The sequence below is a fragment of the Rhamphochromis sp. 'chilingali' genome, assembly GCF_963969265.1.
Source record: "Rhamphochromis sp. 'chilingali' genome assembly, chromosome: 10".
Classification (NCBI taxonomy): domain Eukaryota; kingdom Metazoa; phylum Chordata; class Actinopteri; order Cichliformes; family Cichlidae; genus Rhamphochromis; species Rhamphochromis sp. 'chilingali'.
Window position 1 is genome coordinate 36,978,523 of NC_137937.1, and position 20,819 is coordinate 36,999,341.

Below are 20,819 nucleotides of genomic sequence, written 5' to 3' on the forward strand. Positions count from 1 at the left end.
TGTTTACCTTTTTGTTTTTCACGATGAGTTCATGTATATATATTTATTCTATATTTAATTAATGCTCGAATTGTTTTTCTGTGTCATCAGAGAGTTTCAGTATAAACTGTCTGTAGGTGCCATGTTTTCACTGATTACAGCATGATTTTAAGTGCTGTATAGATTATCTGATGTAAACACGTGTTTTATATGTGCATCTTGTTGAAACCACCAAATCAAACCCAGCTGCAAACCAGTGTGTAATTTCCACATCTCGTAGAGAACAGTATTCATTAATATTTATATAGTTTTACTTATAAGACTTAAAGTTTCAGAGCCCTAATGTAGAAGGATCAAGTTACAAATAAACTGTAAAATTAGAATATATTAACTTGAATTAAAGTATTTATTTTACCGCTCTGTGCACTAAATCCCAACAATTTAACAATTTTCTACAGCGTTAATCTCTTATTTACAATATTTTGACTATAATATTTTATCATCATCACTTGATGATGTCTGATTGGAGTAGGCAGCGCTCATAAGGATTGATGTGTGAAACAAGCACAAAGCCTGAAGCAGGAAGCTGCCTCTAACCACCATCTGAAAGCTGCGGTTTTAGGTTTTGTTAAGCCAGCTAACACAAAATGGTCCAGCTGTGTTGAACTTCCTTTGTCGTATACCTCTCAGGGGCCTGAGAGTCTCCACCTAAACTCTGAGTCGATTAACTGTGACGATGGGAAACTGCAGCGTTTCCAGTTCCAGAAACGCTCATCAGAGTTTCTAATAAGCTGAAATAAATTTGCCAGTACAAAATTATAGAAATCCTGGTGTGAGGTTTGGTATCTGTAGCAGTCATAACCTTACAAATAAGATGATGATGCTGGCATTCATACAGCTGTGTTAGAAACCCACATATAGTCACTCCAATGGTCAACAGGACGAGCAGGGGAGCAACTGAAGGCTGAATGCAAGCTAAAGAAAGAGTTTTACAAATCAAGTCAAGCTCGTCCTCCGTTACTGACTCGCGATGCCGATAGAAGAATCCCAGCTGATGGGTTTTCATGATGAAATAGGTTCCCAGCCTTAATATACATCATCATTGTGTAATTGCACTGTGCTCATCCATAACACATGGATGTATGAAACATGTCGCCCGTTGGTTTGTGAAGACTCGTTTCGAAGTGTTCTGAAACTGGACGTGAGAGGCGTCAGTCCAGGAGTGACCGAGCCCACACGTCAGTCCGGACAGTGACTGGCCATTAAAAAAGCTGCAGGTTAAAGTCCTGGAATCTGTTGGTGTTTACAGGTGTGATATGAATCGACTCGGTACCATTATCAGTCAGAAAGGAAGGTTAAAGTCAAACACCCTCCTGCAGTGGAAGGTGAGCGCAGGGCAATCACAGTTCAGCTCTCTTAATGTAGATGGATCAGCTCATGGCGATGTAAGCTTCATCATGCTCCTCTCTCTCATCACATCACTCTTAACATGGATGTGTCATTTAAATGGTAAAACTGGGAATGAATTATTCAGCAGTCTGAGTCTCTCACGGCTACATTTTCATGATATGTTTTATGACGGATACGATCCTCTTCCTGGCAAAGGTCGGCATGAGGGGACCTTTGTCAGGACTCGGCAGCGTATAAAGTGAAGGACGTGTTGTGTTTTTTCTCTGTTGCAGGGTGGTCGGTGGATTTGAGACTCTCACAGCCATGGAGAACGTGGAGAGCGATGCCAAAACAGACAAACCAAAGGTATGAAGCAGTGAGGTATAAGGTTGGCTTTTGCTTGTAAATGTATGAAAAGACGTATCACTCCTCAGGTTTGTTGTATGTCAGATTTTTTACATGTTAAATGGTTGAGCTGTAGTTTTAAAATGAGTTAAAGTTTCTGGATTGGAAACATTAAAAGCAGCTGAGGAGAACAAGACTCCACCGTCATGCCACGGATACACAGATCATCTGAAGGTCAGATACCAGGACTAGAAACGATGCAGGGAGAGTTCTGTTTAACGTAGTAAACAGCTGTACACAACAAAGAAATCCAGCAGCAGTTTTCCAAGTTTACCTTAAAGTTAAATCAGTGAATAAAATTTTTTGCATTTAATGCTTCAATGTTTGTTTGTTCCACAGTCGGAGATCAAGATCATAAGCACGACAGTGTTCGTGGACCCGTATGAAGAAGCTGATGCACAGGTTTGGATTTTTCTCTATGACGTGACTGTGAAACCATAAATATCTTTAAAGTAGAGGCGTTTCAGAGGGAAACAGCTTTGTGCTGTTTTCAAACTTAAGAATTTGTGTTTCTGAGAAGTCTAGAATCCCCTTATCGAGTTTTTAAATGAAAATGCCAACTGTGTAGATAAAGTAGTTCCTGTGGGAGGGGCTTAAGGTGTACAGGCGTGTACAGTGTGGCACTTGGGGGTTGGTTTGCTTGTTGCCCAATAGTGATGGTGCTAACCTCTTGAAAAGTTTGTTCTTTTGAGCAGTTGTAAAAGTTTGTAGTTTTTGTTCAGAACCATCACGCTCTGCCTCGTTTGGCTGGTAAAGATAATTCCCACCTCTGCTCGAGCTCGAGGCCTCTCACACAGTCTGCGCCAGCACTGACCAGCGCCACAGATCACATTGGTTTCCTCTAACGTTCTCCTTCAGATGCCTCAGGATCGAGAAACTCTTGTGGTGCAGAGCTCAGTAAAAAACGATTTAAAAATGATGAGGAGCTTGCTCCTGTTCTCAACAGGCTACCTTCAAGCTTGAAAACTGTAGCCAGCTCTCATCGCCGGTGATGATCCTCGAAAGTCGAGTCAGTTTGAAAAAGAAGCGGACTGTAAACTTCAGAATGTGCAGTGCAAGTAGTCAGCATGGATTTCTAGTCAGCAGTCTAAAAATAGCAGCTGTTTGGACACGACTGAGATGTTGACCTTGAACAGGAGATCGGAGGAATGTAAAGCAGATAAGCTTTTTGATTTTTATAGGTCTGCTCACGGAGTGTCAGGTCACAGCTCTTATATTGACAAACCTGGCAGCCCTGGGTCAGAGTGATTATTCAAGCTATCCTGTGAGTTTTGTGTGGATTTACATGATTTTTGCCTCTCAGATTGCCGCGGAGCGAGAAAAGGAGCTACAGAAGCAGGAGGAGGAGAAACAGCAGGCCAACATCGCCCTGAAGAAAGCCAAGGAGGAGCAGGTGCCAAAAACCTTCAAAGCAGGTGTTGGAAAATACATCAACCCTGCCACAATGTAAGGAACACGTGAATACAGATGACTACAGTCTCCCCTGTGCTTTTAATGCAGACACGACTCATTCATATGCACCAGCGAGACTATGAAAGCTGCAAGCGCACAAACACGAGTTAAAGAGTGTTTCTTTCCACTCCGTTGACAGAATTTACATTAAAAAGTTGCAGCGTTTTCTCACCGTCTGATGTAAGAGACTAGAGAAAGTGGAAAGCAATGAATGTATGATTACATAGCAGCATAGCAAGAGAGAATGGGAATAGGCATATTGTATGAAATTGCCAATTTTCCCCACAGGGATAATTCAGGGTTATTATCCATAACATATTTTTGATATTCCTTTTGTTTTCACATGTTTTGGCATAATATTTAGAATAACTTTTTATTGCTCAAGTTTTCTGTTCAAATTGCTCAGTCACTGGGTTATAAAACAGATGGATCCAAACAATAGAGTTTTGTCCTCTGGCTCTATTTTATTAGTCCATAAAGGGCCTCTTATGGTGTTTTATGGGATCATTCTTTTGGGGGGTTTTACTCTATCGTGTTAAGCTTTTAACTGTGTTAACATATAATGCGCTTAGTTAAAATTTGAAGAAGCAGTCGTGAGTAGTCGTGCTGCAGCTGTGGTTTGATTTTTGATTTGGATCATAATGTGGCTGAATTTGTTTTTCTTTTTAACTTTGTTTCCACCAGCTGTTTTTTTTTTGTTTGTTTGTTTGTTTGTTTGTTTGTTTGTTTTTTGATAGCAAAACGCAGGAGAGACAGGTAAAGGTTTAGGCTATTATATCGCTACCACAAGGTATCAGGATGCCGGTGGTCATCGGTGGTCCCACAGAAGCAGTGGGACGATCAGACTGCGGAGCAGATTCATGTCAGTGTGTGGGACTGTAGCCTGAGGTTTATGACATTAACTGTTATCGTGTCACAGTGGAAAAATAATCAAATGAGTAGTTGAATGAATATTTCTCTCCAGTGTGAATGTTGGATAGAAAGCACTTGTAGAAAAACGTGCTGGTGTGAATAAGTTATACAAAAGCAGTATATAAGAACCCGTCCATTTACCAGACAAAACGGGACATTTCCTCAGTCTCTAAGGAACCGTTAGAAGCATTAAAACATTTTTAAATGTATTTTCACAATGTACAGACCAATCTGTCAAAGACTGAAGGTACGTCCCACCGCCCCTTTTTTAGGCTGACTTTTACTTTCACTAAGAAGAAATGCCTGAAAATATGAGCCCAGCATGCAGACAAGGACATGCACAACAGAATTTACAAAGAACAGAGTTACAAGAAAGATCAAAGAATTATCTGCAAGAAGCAATATGTAAATGGATCTTCGTGTGTTCATATTCTGCTTCTTTTCTCTCAGAAAACGTTCAGTTGCTGAAGATGAAAGCGGTCCGTCCACCAGCGGCACGGCAGCCAAGAAGTCCAAAGGCAAAACCAGCTTCGGAGACTTCAGCTCCTGGTAGCACTGACACATTCTCAATTTACCAGATTGTATCTTTACTGGTCAGAATGGCAACCAGCAGAATTACTTTTATTCTTTTTTTTTGTGTAATGTTTTTCTTCTCTCAGTAGCATCGGCTTTTTGACAACTATCAATTAAAGCTCCTTTTCATAAAGACTGTTTTCTTCATTATTAAAGATAATCTTATCGGTATTTGGATTAAATATCTCACTGATGTTTCGTCCTGGATGGTTTAATAAGTGTTGCTATGCTACTACAGTTAGCTGCTTGCTAGCAACACTGGCATAATTAATTTACAGTGTCTCTAGTAAACAAAAGCTATATGTTTATGGGTTCAGCGGCTAGTTTCACATCTTTATAGAACATGCAAGGTCTCTTAAACAGATCCACCTCTCGTTTGAGTGATGCCTCATTAAACAAGGAGGACTTTACGGCGGCTACGTTCATCTTTTATGTACAGTCTATGCACACATCGTGCAGCACTGGGGTTAAAGGCTGTTTGAATCAGATACAAAATTCAGATATAAAACCCAAAATCGATGAGTCTGTGCAGACATCTCCGCTGAGGCTTCTGCATGGCACAGATGATGAAGTGTATTTAACACGTTTTCAAACCCGACAGTCAGATAGCCTCCTGTGAGCAGCACCCAGTGATAGTGGGGAGGAAGAAGTCACGTTTACCAGCCTACGAAATGTAACTAAAGCATGGTTCAGCTCAGGACTGATGGTGGATATGCAGGTGGCTCATAGAGCAGTGCTCGAGAAGCAGTGTGGAAAAGTCTTTGACCTAATCTTGCAGCATCTAGAGCAGGGGTGGGGGCGAGGGCCGGGCTCCTGCAGGTCTTAGATGTGTCCTTGATCCATCACAGCTGATTTAAATGGTTAAATTACCTCATCAACATGCCTTGAAGTTCTCCAGAGGCCTGGTAATGAACTCATCATTGGATTCAGGTGACCCAGGGTGGGATCTAAAACCTGCAGGACACCGGCCCCTGGGGCCTGGAGTTCTCCACCCTGATCTCGAGCGATGAGCCTCAAAGCTCACTGTACTCGAAAGAAAAAAGCTCTTGTGTGGTTTTTTTTTTTCATGTTTTCTGAATTTCATAGTTCATAAAGTTAATATTTTCTAACAAGAAAAAAGGATGGTCCGGTGATTTTCAAGCACTGGGAAGTGCTTCTCTTCACCTCACAAACTCAATAGTTTGATATTTTCTCATTCTGGTTGAAATCACCTCGAAATAATTTTTTCAACAGAGCTTCAGGGTTAGAATCTTTTATTTTTTTATTTTACTTTGACAAAAACCTTATTATTCACTGCTCTCATTCAACAGCACCAAGAAAATGTATGAAAAAATATGTGAAAATACTTTCAGTTCTTGAGTTTTCATTGAACAACACTGAAGGAAACCTCGTTTGTTCTCGTGTTTATAGTTTCGTCTGTATTGATTCATTGTTTTCATGCATTTGAAATAAATGTTCAGAGAGGGCTCCTGTCATCCCTTTTATGTGAGAGCATAATTTGAAAATTACATTTCATACATCCACACAAAGCTTCTATAGAAAACGATCAGACTAAACCAAAGAAAGATCTGAATTTACTGCCTACAAAGTGACGTTGGATGGATGTTTTCAACACATAACAAGACAACTTGTGACTCTCTATCATTTATATATATATATATATAACAGTTCTGTAACTGTAACTTCGGTCGTTGCTGTGCTTTTTTTGGAAGTCGAATTTCCCAGAGGAACCCACCCGAGGGATTAATAAAGTTCTATCTTATCTTATCTTATCTTATCTTTATTGTTTTGTTTTTTTAGGTCATTTTAAGTTTTTTGGACAAAACCTGAAGAATTTTTTATTTATTTATGTGTTCTTGTTTTTTTCATGCTCTGGTGTTTCCTGACAAATACAGATTCTGCGTTTTTCTTCCATAAATCCGTCTTGTGTTTTAAAATGTTTTAATAGCAGCAAAATCAAAACTTGCAGTCTCGTGCAGATGTGGTAACATCCATGACAGATGTGCTTGAAACATCGCTCTGAGGCAATGAATAGAAAAACTGCGTTTCGGTCTCTGTAAATAAGCCTGACAGGTGGTTTTCTGCACATTTATACAAACACGCACCTTTTTACCTGCAGTTCATTTTATTCTTCTTCTTGATGCTCAACAGTGACTCCCACACCTTATTGGACTAATCTTTGCTTGTTTGCAATCATTTAAGAAACCTTTATGGGGCTTTTGAGGATTTTCCACTTGGTGATTGTGACTGCAGTGAAAGGTTTATATGCAGGAAGCTGACGTTTTTGGCTGATCACTCCTCCGGTCGTGTAATTCCTCCAACCTCAAAACAATGTGAAATGAGCACCGTGGGCATTGAGTAATTTTTCCTATAACCCATTGGTCCTGGGAAACATCACTTCCTATACACTATAAATATTTCTGGGAATTACCAAAAGTATCAGGTGTTCTGGGCAGGAAGTGTGAAAGCTTTCACTGGATGAGTATTAAATCATTAGCTCTATATCTGAAGGCTGAAAAACAGGCGTGTAATTCCACGGAGCTGCGTGGGATCGGCCTTTTAAAGATCCTTGTTGTGCTGTTGCAGAAGACCTATTTGCAATGGCCCCCTTGTGTCACATAACACGTAATTTATTGGATGCTTGGTTATCGCCCTAATGCTGCTCCACTCAAGTCCCATCATTTAGCGTTGCTCTTGGCAGCAGTTGCTACGCTTTGGGCTTTTACCTGAATGAATACACCCTTGAGTGTCCTAAGTTTCTCCCTTGTCTGAGTGAGATTAAGCTTCGTAAACACGGGGAGGTGGAAAATGAAGCTGGTGCCCTCCAAAACTTGAACTTCTTGACCTACACGATTATCCTTTTCACACATGGAGCGCTAAAACGGCGCTGCAGCGTGACGGACACTCATTCGTTCTCACAACTGTCCCGTCAGCAGAGCAGCTGACATGAATTCCTGCAGGCTCTCAGATGCTGATGTCACTAACAGAATGAATAATTAAGGTCTGTGCTGCTTGAAAGCATTGGCTGGGCAATTTGAGACTGAGGAGTGACATGTAAACTGTGTGTTGTTTACATAATGAAGTCAAGTGGTAAAGCCAGGGGAAGGCTAAGCATGTACCGGGTTACAGTGTATATGAAACTTTTATACACAGTAGTTTTTCTTTATCCAAAAACATCTTTATAAAAGTTTAAAATAAACAAAATCTGATTTGAGTTTTAGAAAATAACAAATTATATTGGGAAAATTTAGAAGATGTTTAATTAAAAAATGTTGCTCGTGTTTTAATACCTGTTCTGAAGTTCAGGACAGTGCACGTTCATTTGTTAAAGCCACACAAGCAAATTGTAAAACTGATTTTTCTCTTCTTAATTTTTGAGCCTTGAAAGTAGCGATTGAGACCAAAAATTAATCGAGAGCGAGCTGAGTGCCACTTTCACGGACTTCTATACGGTTGTTTTAAGAAATCCGCAACTGCTTTACTTTTCAGACCCACAACTAACATAATTTATTACAGTTTGTACTGTTTGATTTACACATAATTTTAATGCTTTTTTATTAGTGCAGGTTTAATAACTGCTGTAAATCACTTTGGTTCTATTTTAGCACAAAAATGATGCAAAACTTTGAAATGCCAAAGTTTCTTCACTGAATGAACCATTAAAATATGTCCTTGAAATCACTCCCCTTTCAAACAGTTCCTCCTAACATGTCACACACTGTGGATTGGTCACAATAATTAGCTTTGGTTATCCATATTGTCAGGGTGAAGGTTTGTTCAGTGGAGTTCAGTAGGACTCCTTCAGCATCTGAAATGAGACCATGGACATACCGTCTCTAACCACTGCGACCGAGGGACGGTCAGAAACTTTTGTTTGATGTGTTATACATCTTAAAAGGGTGTATTTTTTGTCTCGAACCAAGGTTATACCCCCAAAACCGAACACCGAGGTCTCAGAAGAAGACCGCATAGGAGTAGAGGCAAGAATAAAAGCAAACACTTCTGACTGGTGCAGCTCGAACTCTGACAAACCACCTGAAGGCTGCTTATAAGGCTGCTGTGGTGGAATCGTGAGCTGGGCCTGCTGTTTTCTTTTTTTCTCTGTTGGCGCTTGAAAAAAGAGCCTAATATGGTCATGGAAGCCCCACCCAACTTTGCTGTTTGAACTTTTTGTTTGCGAGGGACAGCCAATCAGAAGAAGTTTAGCTTAAAGGAGAGCTAAATTAGCTTGTGTCACACAGAGGATGATTGAGGGGTTGCACCAAGGCCCAGTATACATCGTGGACTGTAAATCATTGAAATTACGTTGATTTGAGGCTTTCAGATTTTGATACAGAAAAATTCCTGATTGAATTTTTCTCCAGTCAAAGTTGAAGTTTTGCTGTTTGACAAATCTGAGAAGCCAGACTTGCTCTTCCAGCTTTCAGGACGCAGGATTATTTTTATTTCTGTATTTCAGGCTACAAATATGTGATTGGGTGATGATGTGGAGCAAAGTTAAGATGTCGGAAAGTATTTGAATTGTTGTCAAATCTAATCTGGGCGCCCAAATTCGTTCCAGTTTTATATTTTAAGAGTATTTTTATTGAGCAAAACAGTTTCACAAAGTAATGACTAAAGTTGGCACTGGATGTCCTTTAAAACATTAACCACTGAAATATTCTTGGTAAATGCACAAAGAACGGGCTCCAACAGCATCTCATTTTCTGCATAATTAAACCGTCAGTTTTGTTCCCCCCTTTTGGAAAAACAAGCAAGAAAACTTTAAAGTTTAAAATGATTTAGATAAAAAGAACAAACCCAGTGAACATAACTGTACAAATCCTAAATAAAGAATTAAAATGTATAGTAATGACATTTATATTTACTCAGTTATTCCTTAATCATATAGTATCTATAGTTCAAAAAGCCTGTTTTTACACATCATTTGAACAGTATTTCTTTAAACCATAACTGTTAATTACAAAAATGCATTATAACACTCTATTATATTGTTTATGCAGTAATGCACAAACAATAGAAATGTTCAGATTTTTATTTGAAGCTTCTATAGATAACAATAAAATAATAAATGAATAAATTATAAAGAATTGCAGCCATTAAACTCAGAAACAGGACAATTATAAGAAAAGTGTGCTTAAAGTACAAAAGTCAGTATTTGTAAAGCTTTTTTTCTTGCAGGTTATTGCTTCAAAGATGCCTCACAATCCAAAAAGTCAATAAAAAATTCAATTTCAAACTTCATGTAATGCACAAAACACCATTAAAATACAATAATCGAATTAAGACTAAAGAAAAATAATATCTGCAAAGTATACTCAATCGAAAACCAAGCTGAGCAGGCGTGTGACATGAACAATGTTTAAGTATGTTTCACTGTTTGATCCCAGGTAGCAAATGTCAGGTGTGTCCACAGGAACATTTCAGAGCCGGGGTTGGAAGGTGATTAATGTGAGAGGAAATTTTAAAAAGAAACAAACTTAAGATTTATTGTTACTGTAACGTGTGTCGGTCCAAAGATAAATAGTTTGAGGTCAGAAACATGTGTTTCATATATGCTCTGTCACTGGTTAAACCTCCTGCAGACCCTGTCTCAGCACCCTGATTTCAAAGAGTAGAAATATTTTTAAATGTAGGTTTATATTGGTTTACTTAACTAAACGTAGGTGTGAACACATTTTTATGAATATTAATATAAAAATTCAAACAATATTGTGTAATTACAAAAAACTAAAAGCTGGATACTGTTGAGTCCAGCTCCTCCCGGGTTGAGTCTGACCTGCTGCTGACTGTGCAAACCAAGCTGTCACTACGATGGGTGATGAAGTATTTTGATGAAGACTCACTTCTCTGAATCCTCTGCTTTGAACATTCTGTTGCTCCTGATTGCAGTACCTGCTGGAACCACCCCAGTGTTTAACCTTTAGACCTCTGTTTTAGTTGTTTATGTCTTACTCTTTGATCTTGTCGCCACACTCTTGGCTTCAGACCTTTTGATGTCGTTTTTTCTGTGTTTAGTACCCTCCTGTTAATCATTCCCATCCTTTTGTGTACCAGCATTAATGCCATGCCTTTTCAGTGGCTCGGGGTCGGCTTACCTTCCCAGATCCCCTCTCTGGGGTGGTAAAAGCCCAACTGGAATACACAACAAACACACCACCACAGCAAACTCTGAGGAACAGGACTTGGAGACATTTCTTCACCAGTCTCTCCATACTCCCAAAGCACTGACCCCCGTAAGATGCAGTCAAATGCCTTCTCTTATGCTTGATTTCGACTTGAATCTGCAATGAAAATCAAGCAAGTATGCAAAAGACATGTAGACTGGTGGGGCAAACCCCTCCACATCTTCGCGTGCCCTCAAGAGGATACAGAGCTGGTCCAGTGTGGCACGACCGTGGTGAAAACTGCATCGCTGCTCCTGGAAGTTTGACTAACAGACTCCACATTGCTCATTAGTTCAACCAGAATAGTTTGTCACTGTCAGCCAAGTTGTGTCTCAGAATCACGTCTCTCCTCTATGCAGATGATGTGGTTGTTTTGGCGTCACTAGGTAGTGACCTCCAGCACGCTCTAGGGTGGTTTGCAGCTGCGTGTGAAGTGGCTGGATAAGTAGCGTCACTCACATGCATAAGTTTGGTGGAGAGGTACATCACCAGAGGTGGCTAGGATCCCACTAAGGTGGACCTCCACCTCACTTGAAAGGAAAACCTACAACTCCTAGTTTTACACAACCTAATCAAAATTTAGAGGTTTAAAAATGGGATACAGCGTTCTTAGAGGTAAACATGACCAGGGATTCAAGAAAAAAAACCCTCCTTTTACTACATACCTGTGATGGCTACTGCCATCTGCAACCAGAGTAACAGGTGGCCGAGAGAGTGAACATGGAGCTTTGTATTCATGCTCTCCTGAGGAGTTTGAGGAGGAGTCAGAGGCCGTGTTCATCAGCACCACTCACCAACGGCCCATCAGTCAGTTATCTGGCATTTCCTTCTCCAGCTTTAATACTGATATCAAATTAAATAGGCAGTAACAGCTGTGTCAGGCAATTGCAGAAACTGGATGTCTCACATGCTGTTGTTATAGAGATCCAGTTTCAGTGCCTTTAAAAGGCCAAGCAGAGGACATAGTCTTTATAAAGTCATCACCCTACCGCCTCAGTGCTATAATAAAAACTGACCAGAAATCTCGTAGGGTACGTGAATAAATTTCTAATGTGTGTCTGCGCACATCACCATCATCACCATCATCATCCCTCTCCCTTCTCAGTCTCACTTTTCATTCCCAGGCCTCCTTTTTGAAGTAGACCGTTGAGAGCAGACATGAGCAGAGATACTGCAGGGGGAGAAAGTGGGTGAATGCTGCGCACAGTTATGCAGCAGTCAGATTCTCGTCTTGGTTTAGCATCCCCTTTCAGATTTTTAGATTTTCTAGGAATATCACTTGCTTTTTTAAAATCTTAGTAATGGTTATGTCCTCATTCCCTGTCTATTTTTTCTTATGTAACACTGGCTCTGATGCACCAGTGCGTTTTAGGGCTGTAGCTGTTGGTTGGTCCAGACCACAGACTGCATGTAAAGAAGTGTCAACACTTCCTCTCACCTTACAAAGCTCAGGCCACACTAGTGAAAAAATGGGTGCTGTTATGTCATTTGCAGGACTTCACTGTGTCGACCAGGTCTGCACCTTTACCTCCTCCTGCTCAGTTATTATGTTGTCTCTCAGTGTAACTGACTAAATTCACTCTTTTGATGATTGTGGTTCTAATGTCATCATTAAGTGGATATTATAGCTCAAATATAGGTTTGTGTTTCCTGTTTCTGCTGTTTACTTCTGGCTCTGCAGAGGGAGGAAGAAAGGACTTGAAGGCAAGTGTCAAAAGCTGCAGTTCCTCTGGTGGCCACATGAGGCTGACTTCAAAAGTAAGTGAGTCTTTAGACTCTCACATTGAAATTCCCAACTTAACAGTGTTAAAGCTTGTGTTTACACCCTGACAGTTTGGCCTCTATGAGTCGTTTTGACCTTCATCAAAAGTTTGATGAAGTGCTGGAAAGTTAGAGGTGGGTCCAGTTTGATTGACAGCTGTTCTGACAAACCATCCAAGAAGTTTGTGCTTCAGTGTTGGTAATTGAAATTCTAGCATTTTATCAGATTGTTTCTTAGCACTAATTTACAAGCATGTGTATCTGTGTGGTCCACCCATACAGCTTTTGGTAACCAAGTTTTCTCCTCAGTGATGGTCATCTGTCTGTTTGGGTTTTCAGTCATCCTGGTCATGGTAGTTTTAAACACTTGAGCTGAAGGCAACTGGATTTCGTTTTGGTTTCTTTCACCTCTTGCATGAAAATCTTCCTCTTCTAAGGGGTTAAGGTTGTCACTTAATGACAGCTAACCCTGCAGAGGGTTTAGTTTCGATGTATTTTCTCTCGTGATCTCTCCGCTTTTCACATCTGAAGTTCAAGAGAAACCAAAGAAGGCTTTCAGATGAGAAGTGAAATGGCTTCAAGAGCCTAAAAAAAGGAAGTCCAGTTGCCTTCAGCTTTCAAGTGCTCAAGACAAAAAGGCAATGTTGGGTGCTTTAAAGTAGGATCGGGGAGGTGGTCAGTAAACGACTGATGACATCCCACTATGCTGGAATTTATACATACAGGTGTGATCGGAGGGTTACTTCATCTAGCCCAGAGATCGAAGTTTCCATCAGTGACAACTTTAACCCCTGACCTCAGACATAACTCATCATGAGTGGCAACATTACCCACCACCCTAACTCTATATTTTAGAAAAAAGGAAATAATAGAAAAACATTTTGGGGGTAAACAAAAAATATCAAATAATATTTTTTCAGATATGATGTTTTCTATTTAATTTATGTCTCTCTCTTTTGTTCTGTTAATTAATCCATCAAATTTTGATCAGTTTAGATGGATTAAGATGAAAAGTATTATTTAATGTTGTTTTGCTCCCTGAGAAATGATGTCATTGTTTGTTATGTTGTAATAAGTTAGCTTAATAAAAGAAAACCCTAATGATCTAAAGAGTAATTCAGTGTTAACAATTATTATTTGGGTTATTCAGATGACAGTCCTCAACCATAGTTAAGGGCATTAAAACAGTGCATTAAATACAGCTCCAGACAGCCGTTGGATACACAGAGTGTAAATTGTTTGGCTTGTATTTCCAGCATTAAACAGTGGCTTTAACTGAAAATAGAATCATTTGAATCAGCTGTGTATTTGGATAAAAAGTCCTGGTTTGTGTAAAGATTCCAGAACCACGACAAACATCCAAACTTCAGCCTCTCTGACTCCCGAGGCTGTCAGCACCAAGTCTGGGTCTTTCTATATCTGCCTTTTTCTAAATTACAACCATCAGCTGTCTGTCTTTTTTCATTTCACAGGTCAGCCCTCCATTTTACATGCTGCATCCATTTCACTGAAACTGTGCCAGAGATCACTTGTTACTTTATAAGACGGGGAAATGATTCACCCATCCTGGAGCAGGGAGGTGATCTGTGACTCCCTTCCTCCCTGCACCGCAGCGAGGGAACGGGTTTGTCAGAGCTGCGTCTGAGCTGCAGCGTTTTATTCTGAAACATTTATGAGGTTACATAGTCCAGAGAGAGGAGGCACAAAAAACCCCACTACCAGGAAAGCTTCTACATATACACTGCTTTATATGAGCTAAAACATCAGTGTATGTGACCCATTTATTAAAGGTTTATACACTGCTAAGTAAACCAGGTGAAGTTAAAAAGGAAGACTCTAGATGAGCTGGTGGGGAGAGGGAGGTCGGGGCAAACCGATAAGTGATCGAAGATCGACGAACACAAGAAGTTGTCACTGCCTCGTCATAACAAGCTGTTGTTAACGTCTTAAAAAGTGCTCCTCATATCTGTCTCACTCCCAGGCAGCAGCTTTTCCATGATTTTTAAATGAGGTGAAAACAAAGAAATGATGGTGTTCAGTGCCCTAGACGTGGAACAGGACAAGAATTTATCCATCGTTTTCAGATCAATACCTGCAAGGCAGGTTTAAAAGATCTCAACCCTAATTAAGACAAATACTACAGAATCTAATTATAGTTATATTTAAACTACAAGTATGAGTTTAGTTACTTTTAATGTGAAAGCACAGCTGACATTTACCAGCCTGATTATTGGCTTGGTTCGATGTTTGGGTTACTTCACTATTTAACCTGACTGTGTGCTCATGGTAGCATGAGAAACAGTTCCTGGGAGGCATTAACAGATATCACAGATGGAAGTGGACACCGTTAGGTTTAAATATAAGAGCTTCCTCTGTGTTTTTGGATGAAAACACCTTTTAAAGGTCCATTTTCTCTTCTTGTGAAGGTGCACGCTTCTCCTGCAATAATCACGATCATTTCGTTTGATCTTGTGTCTGATGTGTTGAGAGGTCTGTTCAATTATGTTAGAAGCTCTCAGAGGTAATTCTGATAATTCGCCCTTTCACAAAGAAAAGTAAAGTATAAAAAGTGTTGTGGAGACGCGGTGTTGTTTATTTCGAGTCCTTTCATGTTGTCCTTTGAAAGCCGTCAAATTTCCTGGATCGCTGTGTTCACACACTGAGCCGACAGCAGGCTTACAGCAAAACAGAAAGCGCCGAGCTTCTGTTCACCATTTTGTTTTTCTGGATAAAGAAACATTCCCTGAAACAAATGGCTCTACAGCTACAGAAAAACAACAAACAGAGCTTGTGTGTGAGCTTTCATTACAACCTGAAAGGTATAGAAGTGAAAAGTTATCCAGCCCCAGCTTACAGAGTTAACACAAAGCTCTTCAGGCAACACAAAGTAAGGAACTTGGGAAGGTGAACAGACAACAGAGAAAAAGCAAAGCACAGGTGAAAACAATCAGGTGAATAAGTGCCTGTAAAATGTGAGCTGGTGTCATCGTTAGGTTGAACTACACAATTTAATTTTTTAGCAGTGGAAAGAGGTGCAAGGTCCCCAAAACGATGAATTCTGCTGTTCTTTCAGATAATGCTGCGGATGATGGACACGACAAAGGGAGGTGACATGTTGTATTTATAAAGTACCAAATTTCAACAACAGCAGCCTCAAGGTGCTTTTATTGTAAGTAATAATACAGAGAAAACACTTGGTGACAGTGGGAAGGAAAAACTGCCTTCTAACAGGAAGAAGCCTCAGACAGAACCAGGCTCAGGGAGGGGCGGGGCCATCTGCTGCGACTGCTTAGGTGGGGGTGAGGAAGACGGGACAAAGACATGCTGTGAAAGAGAGCCAGAGCTCTAGTGGCAGAGAGTCATGTTGGGTTGCAGCGTGTGAGCTGTGTGTGTTTGGTGACTGATCCTCTTTTACATACTTTTCAGTTTACTGACCAACACCTGAGTTTTGTTGTTTTCTTTCTTTGAATGGTGATGGCAGCTCGTCCGTCTCTTTTAGTTTAGTTATCAGTAGAAACGTTAATAAAACCTGTTAATTTAACCAGTCTCCTTTTTTCAACCTGGACACTTTTTGTTACTTTCCCTCATCCCCTGGACCTTTTTAGGGGAATGTAACAGGTGTACAAACACATAGTGAGTGAAGCCTATTAAGCCTATTGCAGCATAACAAAGGGGGGATTCAAGGTCACCTGGTCCAGCCCTAACTGTATGCTTTAGCAAAAAGGAAAGTTTGAAGCCTAATCTTTTTTTTCCCCTCTTTATATATAAAGTTTTGCACATGTAATTTGACATATCAGGCCCAATACAGCAAGTACCAACCGATATAAAGACATATATCAAAACAAATTAGGCCATTAAAATTCAGATGATAACAATAAAACAGAAAAAAGAAAGAAAGCAGTGAAGTGAAAGCAATAATATCCAGTTGCTTACGATTAAGGTTCAGGGTGGCGTCCTCAGAAACACCAAAAATGGCAACTAGTGGACATGGTTTGAGAGTAACGCTCAAAACACGAGAGAGCACTTCAGAGTAAAAAGTCCAGTATAATTGAAGTGACGGGCAGGCAAAAAACATATGAGTTAAATCACAGGGGGAGGTGTTGCATCTGTTGCACAGGTCAGGTATGCTGGGGTATATTTTAGATAGTCTTGAAGCCTAATCTTGAAAGTAGAGATAGTGTCTGTCTCCTGAATCCAAACTGGAAGCTGGTTCCACAGAAGAGGGGCCTGAAAACTGAAGGCTCTGCCTCCCATTCTACTTTTAAATACTCTAGGAACAACAAGTAGGCCTGCAGAGCGAGAGCGAAGTGCTCTAATAGGCTGATATGGTACTACAAGGTCATTAAGATAAGATGGGGCCTGATTATTTAAGACCTTGTATGTGAGGAGTTTGAACTCAATTCTGGATTAAACAGGGAGACAATGAAGGGAAGCCAATATAAGAGAAATCTGCTCTCTAGTCACCTTCAGGACTCCTGCTGCACCATTTTGGATCAACTGAAGGCTTTTCTCATCTCTGGTCATAAATTGGTGGCGTTTCTCAAGTCAGCTGCTGCGACTCATTTATGCATAGGTGTCTGAAGGAGCCTGTACCATGAAGCACTGGTTGATCTCATTAGTGTGATGGGTACGTCACTCTAAACTTCCTATTTGTCAGTGAATGGGTTATTGAGGTAAAGATTCCTGCTTTAAACCAGCTCATTAACTTTCCCCAAAGCTAGCCTTAGTCTAACCAATGAGAGAAAAGAAATAAAGTGCAAAGCAGAAAGCTTCCCACAGTGTCCCGGCAGGCAAACGTTCAACTTGTTTATGTTTTTGGTTTAAAAAGTGGAACCATTATGTGTTAAAGGCCACGGCATGAGGGAGGGGACATCAAAGGACACCTCAGTGTGATGGGGAGTCACAGAAGGAGACTGCAATCACATATTATGCTTTGAAAGTTCACACTTCATGTCTGATTTGGGGTTTTTACACTTTATTTGGCTTTGTTTTCACTTACTTTTCCTTTTGCTTCCTTAAAAACAACGTTAAGTTTAAGAAAGGCTCCAGATTTAGAAAATTTACCTCCTCAGAAACAAGGACACAGGAAGATGCAGAGGTCAGAAAGATGATCTTTAATGGGAGGAGTGGAAATAAGAAGAAAATGTTCGTGCTGTTTATGTTTATGAGAAATGTTATAGATTACTCTAATGACACTAAACAGTCCATACACAGATTTATGCTTCACATCAAAGTGACCCTAAAATCAATTCAAAATACAGCTTATCATGTATTTCGATATTGTTCTTTAGTTCCCACAATATTTCTTTAAAGTATTTCCCCCACTTGTGTTTATACTTCTGCCAGCATCTTTACTGTTACTCTTCAGGATCCTCTGAGTGCTCTGTCTCCTGTTTATATCTCTCTGGTATAGTGTAGAGTTTGTTTCTGGGTGTAATAGATCTTTAGGTCCGTGGAAAAGCTTTGATATTTTGAACCACTTACCCGCAGTATGCCAAACCCCACCCAGAAATACCCGACATCGTGAACAGCGCAGGTTTAATTGGCTATATGAGTGCTAAAGAGCGGCTGGACTGAGCTGTAAATGATCTCAGACCCTGGCATCCACCCTCACCTGTTTCCTTCAAAGAGATAATGTGATGGCCTGTCGTGTTAAGTTGGTGCGTCAGCAGAAGATCTGACAATCTGTGTTTGGATATGCATCTCTGCCTCAAATCCATCCTTTCAATGACATCACTCACCACCCCTCCCATTGGACAAAGTGACCGTCAGTCCGAGGCACTGACCAATGACTGCCCGGCAGTGCATCTGAGGGAGGTGTGGCAGGTGCAGTGCTGTAGCCATGGCGACAGTGGATGCTGAGCACTGCCACGACTTTGTGTAGGCAGAGTCTGAATGGGGATGACATCACTCAGGGAGACGGGAGAAAAACAACATCGCCTTCAGTTCCTGTGTCTGTTTTTCTGCCCGTGACGATAACACCAAATGTTATTTGGAGGAAGATGCAAAACTAAAGACGGTCGTTTTGTTAGAAATCAACTTTGAATCCCAAAGCAAAGCCAGAAACTGGCCTCTCTCTTTTGCTGTACGCAAAAAGATGACTGCAGAAGAAAACCAGTACTGATACAATCTTCTCCATTACAGGACAAATGTTTTGGAAACTGTTTGAAAAATGAGTTTTGGCTGAATTTTATATTTAGGAAACCTTTGTACATATGTGTGATTAAAGAAATATGACACTTTATTAAAAGCTGAGGGGAAAAAACAAAATAGAAATCATTAAAAGTTATAAAAATATATATTTTTTAACTGCAAAAATAAAAGATCAAATTCATTAATGCTGATTAAATCACCATGAAGTACAGAATCTCTAGAAATAAAATTCAACAGAAAAATATTCTTAAAATACTTAAAATTCAAAAAATTTGTTCATTTTAAAATACAACAGTCACAATAAACAGAAGAACGTGACAACGCTGCGTTTACTGACTGTTTTATTTAGCTGCATCAGCCCAGTTACACCAGTTTGTGCGCTGGTTTTTCCACCATGAAGGTTTTAATGTCTCATGTGACAAGATGGGAACAAACAGCATACCCCTGATGTTTAGATGCTCCTCCTCACTGAATCTCTCTCTCTCTCTTTCTCCTTCTCTGGTTGTGACTCACGCTCTGGGCATGAGGGCCGGCCCCTCCTTCAGATGACATCAGAGGGCTTGAAATAGCTGCTGCAGCAGCAGCAGCAGCAGCAGCATTAGAGCTTCCAGTCATGGGATCCTGCTGTGAGGCCTGCAACCCAGGCAGCTACTTCCAGCTGAGGAGGGGAGTGAGACTGGGAGGGGTGGGCCATAAAAACAAAGAGACGGGGGAGATAATGAAGTGACAGGAGCAACAAGTCAGAGGGGTGATCGGCTCAACATCCTTTCAGAGCTACTCTCACTCAGAAGGGGTCCAAAATATGAGAGCGGCAATTGTGTTTGGTCAAACTGAACACGTGTACCTGGATATTTTTCATTTTCACTGGTTTAATCTGTCGTCTTTGTTTCTTACTTTGCAATAAACCAGTAACATGAACTAATTCATGGTACATAATATAGCTGCAAATATGTCAACCATATATGTGGTTATAACAGTAGTTGCCCATAATAAACATGGCAACGTTTCAAAGAATGGATGCCAACGTATGTAGAAATAAGCTTACACAGACTGATCTCCACACTCAGAATCCGACTGTTTTTTCCAATCCTGGCTCTGTATGATGTCACTGAGAGCTAATGCCTCATAACAAAATATGAATAGCTCAGGTTTATGGACTCGAATTGTGACATTTGATCAGGACAGTAAAAATGTGTATGTAATGTATTTCTCTGCAACACCTACTTTTTACAGATAAAAACTGGGGATGTGTCACCGTGGCAACCAAGAAAACAGCTTTAAAGGAAGTGCCAACGATTGTGTCTTAACCCAGACTGTGTCCTGTTTCATTCCTAACTCTAACCAATGGTTTTTAATACTAAATTTAATCAAAGCACACATTTAAACGTTAAAAAAATTAATAATACTTGTGAAGTGATTTACTCGAGCTCCACCATCAGCTCCTCCTGTGCCCGCAGCCTTCTCCAGCCTCCAACCATGAACTGTTTCACCGTTTGAAAGTGGAAAATCCTGATTTCATGAACATGGATTGTACATATGAGACCGGACGGATTTAAAGTCAGGGTCAGACTGTCTTCCCGTCTCGGGCACACAGCTCTGGTTGCGAGCAGTGGCATCCACCCACCTGCTGCTTGGGCCTCCTGTTTGAGAGGGGCGGCCTATCAGAAGAACGTTGGTTTAAACTGTGAGGACATAAACAGCTCACATGAGAAAGAAGATGAACTGAGATTCCACGTCAAGTATTTCTGTTTATGCATGAACGGCATGCATATTTGCATTAAATCCTCTAGCAGAAAGCAGAGAAATAGTATGGAAAGATTTCATTACCCTCATGTTCTCAGTTTACCTCTCACTCCTCATGCTTCCCTCACACCCAAACACTTCTCTTTATCCCTCCCTCCGCTCTCACATCACAACCTGTCTGTGGATGAAGTGACAGAGTGTGAACAAAAGAAAACAGCCTTCCACCGAGACCGAGAGAGAGACCCTCCTGTGCAAGAGAAGTAGGACAGGAAACGTGAGGACAGT

The 20,819-nt window shown here is 40.5% G+C and overlaps 1 protein-coding gene across 1 annotated transcript in view; it reads left to right on the forward strand.

Moving 5' to 3' along the window:
* Window positions 1-5,991, forward strand: part of ppil2 (peptidylprolyl isomerase (cyclophilin)-like 2) — a 31,447-nt gene extending 25,456 nt beyond the window's left edge. The window contains exons 17-20 of the mRNA XM_080892954.1: window positions 1,662-1,734; window positions 2,113-2,175; window positions 3,077-3,219; window positions 4,588-5,991. Coding sequence (XP_080749080.1) covers window positions 1,662-1,734; window positions 2,113-2,175; window positions 3,077-3,219; window positions 4,588-4,690 — 382 coding nt within the window. The 3' untranslated portion in view covers window positions 4,691-5,991. The remainder of the gene's footprint in view (window positions 1-1,661; window positions 1,735-2,112; window positions 2,176-3,076; window positions 3,220-4,587) is intronic.
* Window positions 5,992-20,819: the final 14,828 nt, after the last annotated feature.